Source organism: Myotis daubentonii, chromosome 19, assembly GCF_963259705.1.
Source record: "Myotis daubentonii chromosome 19, mMyoDau2.1, whole genome shotgun sequence".
Lineage (NCBI taxonomy): Eukaryota > Metazoa > Chordata > Mammalia > Chiroptera > Vespertilionidae > Myotis > Myotis daubentonii.
The window spans coordinates 29500646-29509621 of record NC_081858.1 but is presented as its reverse complement, the minus strand read 5'-3'; the positions used below and the strand labels follow the sequence as shown (position 1 = coordinate 29509621).

Below are 8976 nucleotides of genomic sequence, written 5' to 3'. Positions count from 1 at the left end.
GCCCCTTACCATCACAGGCACCGGTGGCTGTAGACTTCACTAGTTACTACTTACTAGTAAGGAGATTCCCCCAAGCTGGCCCTCAGGCCCAGGTCTGAGCTCCCCAAAGGCACAGGGTTTCTTGGATCCCTCAACCTGAAGGAGCCATAGCCTAGTGATTCACACTGAAGCCACAGGCTATGTTATGTCTTTGTTGCAAGTGTGTGCACTTTGCAGCAGAGGTAAGTGCTTTTGGTATATCATGCTTAAAACGAAGGAGACCTAATATAGAGAGGCATACCATGTTCATGGACTGGAAGACTCAGCATAGTAAAGAGACCAGTTCTTCCCAAGTTGATCTATAGTTTTGTTCTAATTCCTATCAAAATCCCAGGAAGGACTTGTATACACAGACAAGTTTATTCTAAAATTTATATGATGGGCATGAGTCCCAGAATAGCTAGAACAATGAGGGGAAAGGACAGAATACACTTCCGGTTATTACAGCTCTCTGCAAAGCTCCTGTGATAGGCTCGGAGATCCCAGAACAGAGCAGAGACCCCGGAAACACCCACACAAGCAGCCAACAGGTTTTTGACAAATGTGTCAAAGCAAGTGAGTGGAGGAAGGACTGTCTCTTTAATAAAGAGTGCGGGAACAATTTGATATCCATGGGCAAATAAAAAACCTCCTAACCTGCCATTTGCCAACAATGGTGTGTTGTTTAAAGTAAAACGTTGCTAGGCTCTGAAGCAGGATTCATTTTGTTGGCGCGCTGGGAGGTTTGGGGAATCTAGGAGCCCGCGGTCGTGCCTCCGCCTTTGCTAGCCACGCCCCCAGTGGGCCCTGCCGGGGAGGGTGACCACGCCCACAGTCTGACAGTTGGGCGGGGCCAAAGCTTTGGACACGCCACTTCCACCGGAAGCTCAGTCACCCTGCTTCCGGTCGGAGTTGGTCCCGCAAGTCGGGACGCTGCGTCTCTATGCGGGGAAGAGCCGCAAACTCATATTCTGAAATCCGCTTCGGGCCGCTTGTGAGTGGGCTCGATGCCGGCCCTGCAGCCGGAGAAGCGGCTGCTGACGAGAAGAGGTTGTTCTCCGGAACGAAGGCAGCGTGCACGGGCTGTTTCCGGGGGGGCCGAAGCTGTCGCCGCGCCCGACCCCGCCTCTGGCGCGGCCACGTCTCCGCTTGAGCAGCCGGGCCGGGTTGCCGCTGTGGTTCCTCAGCGCCGGGGTGAGGGTCGCGGAAAGCTTCCAGGCCGGGACTCCGCCGGGGAGGGCGCGGGGCTTCCATGCGTCACGGTGTGGTCGGGGCGGAGGACGGGCGAGGGGCGGCGGGGCCTGGGCGGACCCCGAGGGCGGGCCGCATCTCCTCTCGAGGTGGCGACGCCCCGTGCCAGCCCCTCTCCGCACCGTTTGTAGCCCGGGGGCACGGGAGCGGCTGGTGCAGGTGTCGGGGCAGCTGGCTTCGTGGATGGCCCTTCGCTCAGGCCCTCGGAACGCTGTCTGCGCGTGACGGGGCGTGATTTGGGGCAAAGGTGTCCGCAGTTGCTGTGGGCGCCGCGCAGGGACCTCGGGCGGCGCTTGGGCCCTGGTGCCGACGGGCCGCCAGGATGACAGGCGTCACATGGTGTCGCGTGGTTAGTGGGAGGCCGGGTGTCAAGAATCCGTGTGTCTCTCGGCCCCTCCCTCCACCTGGATTCCATCTCGTTTCCCGGGGCGGGGAGACTGTCCAGAGCGAGGTGGGCCGGGCGTTGTCCCCAGTGGAGCAGGTGGACAGCTCAGCCTCGGTCCACAGGTGTTCGGTGAGTGTCAGTCGCGTGCCGACCCTGTTCCTGCCCTCGCCGAGCCCACGTTGTCTTGGAGGGTCAGGGACGGTCGGTGAGGTCGGTGAGGTGGTGGCGGAGAGCATCGGCTGGTGCCTGGGGGCGTCTGGGAGGCCGGCGGGGGGAGGTGACCTGTGAGCCAGCGTCTCTAGACGGGAAACTCTTGCAAAGTTGTGGAGTGAGAGCGCTCCAGGCAGAGTGAGCAGCAAGGTGCGGACCGAGGGAGGAGGCCGTTTGGAGTCCTCAGGTGGAGAAGGTGCGGAGGCGTCAAGAGAGAGGACAAGGCCCTGGGAGGAGGGCCGGGTAGGGTGCAGCCCCGCAGTTTATGACTCGAGACTCGGATTTTATGGTCCGTGTGATTGAAGCCACTGGGACATTGTAAGCCATATGCAGGTGACTCATGGATTTTTTTTAAAATTCTGAGTTGTCGCCTTGTTGAGGTGGCTAAGTTGGTCGGAGTGTCCTCTTGTACACTGGAAGTTGCGGGTTCGATTCCAGGACAGGGCACATCCCTGGATTGCATATTGTTTTCTAAAAAATATTTTTATTCATTTCAGAGAGGAAGGGAGAGAAAGAGAGAGAAACATCAGTGATGAGAGAATCATCAGAGGGCTGCCTCCTGTACACCCCACACTGGGGACTGACCCGCACTCACTGAGCCACACCAGCTGGGCTGAATTGGATTGCACATGAGATCCCCCGTCCTGGTGTGTGCAGGAGGCAACTGATCAATGTTTCTCTCTCTCTCTCTCTCCATAAAAGTTTTTTAAAATTATTCCTTTAATATTATAAACATAACCCTTTACAGGAACGAGAGCTCTTTCTATCTTGAATAGTGAGAAAAGGAAATAAAAACCATGACATCACTTAGATTCAAAGCGGCCCCCCTTTTTTGGCTGGTTGCCATAAGTAGCAATATACTTTAAGTGAGAATATATTCAGTTGGTTTGTACCTATCAATCTGGACAAGCAACAATTGAAAGGAAATAACACTAATGATCATAGCCATTTTTGAGGGCATGGGACAGACCCTGTGCCTTATTGCATTTCATCCTGGCAAAATGTTGTGTTATTTTCCTCTCCCTCTCACTGGTGAGAGTGGTGAGCAATGTGCCCATGCTCTCACAGCCGAGGTGGTGGGGCTGTGCCGGAGCCTGTGCATTCTGCCGGAGCCTGTCCAGGAGGCTTCCTAGGACTCGCTCTGTGTATTGGTCTCTGTACTCCCATCACTAGTGGCTCTGCATGGATAGAGCAGGTGGTGCCAAGCCCCGGGGGTGCCTGTTCACAGGACAGGGTAAGAAGATTTTCAGAGTCAATGCCCCTGGAGAAGCAGGCAACCTGTGTCAGCTGTCCTTGTGAGGACCACTGCCTGACTCATCCCAGTGTCTGGGATTTGTAAGCTGGAGAGAAATCTCTTTTGCCCTGAAACATGTGAAACACAAAACAGTGCATAGGATAATATGAAACATATTTAATTTATTTTATTTCAGAGAGGGAGAGAGAAACATCAGTGATGAGAGAGAATCATTGTTCGGCTGCCTCTTGCATGCTCCCTACTGGGGATCGAGCCCACAACCCCGGCCTGTGCCCTTGACCAGAATCGGACCTGGGACCCTTCAGTCCACAGGCTGACACTCTATCCACTGAGCCAAACCAGCCAGGGCTAAAACATATTTTAAAGGAAGTAAATGCCAACGTTCTCGCAGAATGAGTAACAACTAACACCTTATCTGTTGACAAGGAAACTCGGCAATGATATCCTCAGCCATGTCCTAGTTCAGTGGTTGGAGCATCAGCCCTCATACCGGGGGGTTTCGGGTTCGATTCCCGGCCCCTGTAGGGGCATCTGTGGGAGGGGGCCAGTCAATGTTTTTCTCTCTCAGTCCTCCTTCCTCCCTTCCTTTCATTCTCTCTAAAAATAAATGGGGGAAAATATCCTCGGGATTAACAAGGAAACAAAAGAGTATCCTCAGCCACTTTACAAGCGATAACCAGTTGCCAAACTGGGCAAAGTTTGTTCTCTTAAGTTTAGCCTCACAGGATGGGCTAAACGATGCTGGTCTCCTCCTGTGAGATGTTCTCTCTGTGCCCGTTCCACAGTGGCTGCCTTTCCGCGTCCTTGACCCCGTGCTTCCCCACACAGGACAGTGACCCGTTCCCACAGCTGGGTCTCAGCAGTGGCCTTGGCACCTTCACGCCAGGTCTGCAGGGGGAGTCCTCTGAGCGCTTAGGCTTGTGTCCTACACAGCAGTACTTGGCCACATGCGGCTACTTACACCAAATTAGTTAAATTTATAGGCAATAAGTAGTAAATAAAATTAATAAGTGAAAACTCAGTTCCTCAAACCCCACCCCCCAGCTCAGTAGCCACCTGTGGTAATTACAGAGCCATTGATGGCTCTTCTCTGTCCTGGCAGACGGTCTTTGGCCAGCACCAGTAATGACAGTAAGCGCCTTCAGCAGCAGGCCCGGGTGTGGCTGGTTCAGCATGTTATTCTCAAAACCTAGGATATTGTAGGCACTCAGGATTTTTGTTGAATGAATAAATTTGTGTGTTTCTTACACAGATGCAAATTAGGAAGCAAATGTGAATCTTGGAATTGTTACTTCAAATCTGACAATGAGGTTTCATAATATTTTATTCCTGTTTTCCCTCCTCTTAGGTATCGTATTACTTGGTTTGATTTCAAGTCGTACATAAGACGTTACATCTCTTGAAAATGGAAAACCTAGTGCCGTCCTTCCCCGGGGATCCTGACTGTTGGTGATGGCAGAGCCAAGCCTGGCAGCAGCGCCCGTGCAGCTCCCGAGTGTCAGCCCAGTCTGAGTCGTCCTGACCATGGATGGAGTGTCGGCCGTGCAGGGTGGCGTCTTGGAAGATGGATCCCGCAGTGGCACCTCAGCCGGTCCTGAACCCCTCCCGCAGCCCCTGGGCCCTCCGGCGCCACCTGACCAGTGGGATGAAGCCCAGCGTAAGTCACCTGTGTGCTGCTGACACTGCCTTTAAACAGAAGATGTGGATCAGCTTGTGTTTTAGAGGAAGACTGTGGTGTTTAAGACGATAATGAACTTTTCCTTTAAAACGTGTTTTTAGTATCAGATGAGTGTCTTTCTTAGTTGATGCCATCTCTAAATCAAGTACCATGCTTGTTAAACCGAACAGAAACTGCCCCGCTTTCTGCCCCAGCAAGGAGGGGCTGCAGTGACTTCTCTTAAAGTTTCTGTGGGTCTTTCTCACACATCATTATTCCCGACCTAGTGTTCTACCTTTTTGTTTGGTTGGCTGCCAGAATTTTACTAACGGATGCAGAACAGTCCAGTAGTGATCTAAGGATTATGTGACCACATTTGCATGTTAGCTGGTGGGTTATTTGTTCATCAGAAGTACAGGGGTGAATGATTCACTGAGTCTTTATACCCCATTCTCAGGATGCTCAGTGCAGTGTGTGCTTGAAAATTATAGAGTACTGCTTTAGTAGCAGAAATTGCACTATGGTTCTTGAAAACCATGTTCGAGCCCTAAAATGGCTCTGCTGGTTACTGCTTCTAAGTGCTGAGTGAGGCTGGTGACAGCGTGGGCCCAAGACCGAGGATCCCGCAGGGGGGTACGCGGGGAGCCGGCCCTTGGATCCACCACGAAGTGCAGCAGGCCCTCTGGAGGGTCCGTAATGGATCTCGGCCTCACTGTCTTCTTGTGCGAAGGGAAGAGGAGTGGAACCTGCCTCTCAGGGTCGTCGTGGGGGCTGGCGGAAGTGGCCCACATAAAACAAGCATAAGCAGGTGGGAAAGCAACGTTGTCACTGCTGTTTGTCCATAATGAGGCCTGTGTTTGGAAACAAAGTTATTTATTGGGCCTTCTCACTTCTAGATATGTTCAAAAATACAATATGATGCTCAGTGATTACTTTGTTATATAAACAGTAAAGTTTTTGAGACTCCCAGATCTGTGAACTCATCAGAAAGTGGTATTAACCTGCTTGACTTGTATCTGAAATGTAGGACCCCCCACCCCCCACATACACACAGTGAAGCTGACGGGGTCTTCTGAGGGCGCAGACACCAGTCTGTTGGTGTTAGGGCCTTGCCGTGGATGGGTCCCCTCACTCTGCTTTTTGTCTGAGGCATCTGTTTATATTCTGGTTTTGCTCTTAGGGAGGCATGGCTGTAAGTAGCTGTATTAGTTGGGACTCACATTTTAAGTGACAGAAACCCATTTTAAATTTACTTGGGCCAAAGGCTATGTCATAGGCCCCTCCCTTCCTCCATACGCCACATTGGTTCTTGAATTCCCTCTGGCTGGCCCAGCAGTATAAGGGGCAGGGAAAGACTACAGTCGTTTAATTGTAGGAAGTCCCTTCCTGTTTTCCTTTGAGTAAGGAAATGGGTTTACGTTCATGTGTAACAAGTGTCTGTGGGAGGAACTGAGCTTGACATGTGGGTGTACTGTCATCTTTGGATGAACCTGGGCTCCTGCCTTCACAGGTGTTCCTTGAGCAGAAGCACAGGTTTGGGGCTCAACTTTGCCGAAACCATTCTGAGCAGCGAATCCACCGCTTGCTTTAGATTCTCATTTTGGTGGATGAACATATACTTTGAAATGACTGTGAGGCTGTGGCTCTGATTAGCACTGCGGTTCCCAACCCCTAGCAGAAACACGGTCAGCTATGTTTTAAGCATTTGTTTTCATTTGCTGTCTTATTAACACAAACTCACAAGATTTCTCATTGGTCTTGTTTGAATGAAAAGGAAATGATACTTAAATGCTTCCAAGTGTGAGGTGAGGGCATTCCACAGATGAGGGTGGTGGGCTCTGAATGGTGGGGCAACCTGTCCCACATCCCTGCCCATGCACGCAACCAGGGCCTGCTTTCCTCCCAGAGTGGACTGATGTAGGGTGTTGAGCTTGCCCATGCCTACGTCGCTGGGTTCTCCTTCGTCCTTTTAGCTGCGTATCTGCAAAATGACCTGGTTGGGTTGTTGTCATCGGATGGCCCAGCATGCCCTCTCTTCCAGGTGCCAGCGCCGAGGTGGACAGAGCTATGGATGAAGGAGAAAGCCCAGACGGGCCCAGCGAGGGGGACGCCTGTCAGAATGGGCCGATGCCACAGCTCCCAGGCCCGCCGTCGGCTCTCGGTCCCACCAAGAGCCCAGTGGGTCCTGATGCGCCTCCAGGTGTGGCTGGTTTCCATGACAACCTAAGGAAGTCTCAGGGGACTAGTGCTGAGGGCAGTGTTAGAAAAGAAGCTTTGCAGTCTCTCAGACTCAGTCTTCCTTTGCAAGAAACGCAACTGTGTAAGCATCCGACCCCGCCTTCTCCCCCTCTCCACCCTCCCCAGCGCCCGTCAGTCACCACCTCCAGGGGCATTCTGTTTGGTCACAAAGGACTGCGCGTTTATTAGGAGGCTCCGTTTCAGAGAGAGAGTACACATCTTCATGGTCCGATGTTCACGGTGGGACTCCAGGTCCAGATTTAAAGGGCCTGTGTGTGCCTTTTGTCATCCTGGGTGGTGAGCAGGCAGCCTGTGGGGAGTTAGTCTCAACAGTTACACTTTGAAAGCTTTCTTTGATGAATTATTTTAATCAACGTTGATTTTGAGCTGATCCCTGGGGGTTTTGGGGTGAACAAGTCACAAACTGGCAGCCTGTGAGGCCAAGAAACCTCTAGGCCGTTGTCTAACACTTGTTTCTCATACCCAGACATACAGTTTCACACAGTGGGGCCATACACCCCTGTTCTCACATGACCCTACATAGGCCTCTGTAAGCAGCCAGGGTTGGGGTCATTGCTTTTTTAAACGCGACTGTGTTGCTCCCATTATGGCGTGTTTGCTCCCTCAGCACTGCCACGTGACCTCCCGGGTCGTCTAGGGCTGTCTCCCAAGAGCAGGCTTCTTGGTCCGAAGCAGCAGGCGTGTTTACTTATTCCCATCACGAGGGGTCCTGGAGCCGCGCCATGAGGACCCGAGAGAGCTCACTGCCGCCCACCCCTCTGGCACCCAGACACGTTCCTCTCCGTTTCCACTGGTCTGGTGGGTGCGCCTGGTGCTTCCCGGTGACTGTATCGTGAACCTTGCACTTGCCTGATGACTGGAGGGCCTGTTGGCCATTTGGTCAGTCCTTTCTGTGAATTGTCAGTGGATATGTTCAGCCCATTTTTCTTTTGGATTCTTTGCCTTTTTCTTCACAGGCATTATTTTATTAAGGCCATAGTATATTTTTAAAATTTCTGGAAACTCATTGGCAACATTTAAGCCAAGAGACATGGAAAAGCCTGGATTCCTGCTCTGAGGGATGTGAGCTCAGGGGCCCATGTGGCAGCGACCTGCGGCCACCTGCTTCCCTTCCTGGGAGTGTTCGCTCATGACCCTGACTTTCAGGCTGTGTCGCTGGTGTGGAGTTCGCAGATTTGGGTTCCCTGCCTGCAGCCACAGGCCTTTGGGTTCCTGCCATCCGGACCACTTAGCCTTGAGAAAAGCACCAGACGTCTGATAAGTGCACAAATGAGTAATGGCGTTGGTGAATTTGCAGTGGAGTAACTGGAATTCCATTGCTCAGGTCTGAGGGGTTATTTAAAACAAGAGCTGCTTATCTTCTGCATCTGAAGGTGGTGTGTCTATGAAGTGGTTAAGATAGGACATTTATCTGCTCTCATCAGCGTATTTCCCTCAGTGTCCAACATACCTGTCTGCTGACGAGACAGAAACCTGTGACTTGTACCATTGCACTCATTCTTCACCCTTTATTACCCAAAGTAAAACGTTTGGGTTTAGATAGTTTAAATTTTGTTATTGGCCAAAAGTATAACATGATTTGTTATTGCAGGACTTTAGGTAAGCTGTGGATAAAATTATATCTCCAGATGTAACTGCATAAAGAAAGCACGTTTGGTGTGATACACTCACGTGTCTGAGTGTCACTCCATCACGACTGCTCTTACTGGTTCCTCTAACCTCAGAGATCAGAGTTAGAGCTCCAGGAGGGCCACCATGGGCACCGACATTTGAGTTCAGTTCTTCTGTTACTAAGGGGCCCCGTGTCCTCTTGTACCCTCTGGATGCTGTAGGGACCCCCGCCCTGGGCATGCCCACAGCATCTTCTATGAGACAGGTCCAGTGGGCCACCAGTGCCCAGTCCAGGGCTCACGTTTGTGTGTTTTTTAATCTGGAAGTAGG

General features: G+C 51.8%; 1 protein-coding gene across 8 annotated transcripts in view; it reads left to right on the top strand.

Annotated features, from left to right (window-relative positions):
• The first annotated feature begins 104 nt into the window (after nucleotides 1-104).
• Nucleotides 105-8976, top strand: part of GOLGA3 (golgin A3) — a 32374-nt gene continuing 23502 nt past the window's right edge. For 3 of the 8 annotated variants that reach the window (XM_059676771.1, XM_059676774.1, XM_059676769.1), the window contains exons 1-3: nucleotides 105-1212; nucleotides 4468-4776; nucleotides 6818-7096. In XM_059676771.1, the coding sequence (XP_059532754.1) occupies nucleotides 4644-4776; nucleotides 6818-7096 (412 nt within the window). In that variant the 5' untranslated portion in view covers nucleotides 105-1212; nucleotides 4468-4643. Of the gene's footprint in view, nucleotides 1213-1339; nucleotides 1784-4467; nucleotides 4777-6817; nucleotides 7097-8976 lie in introns of those variants that run through there. The other 5 variants (XM_059676773.1, XM_059676772.1, XM_059676776.1 and 2 more) reach the window with 3 other exon arrangements.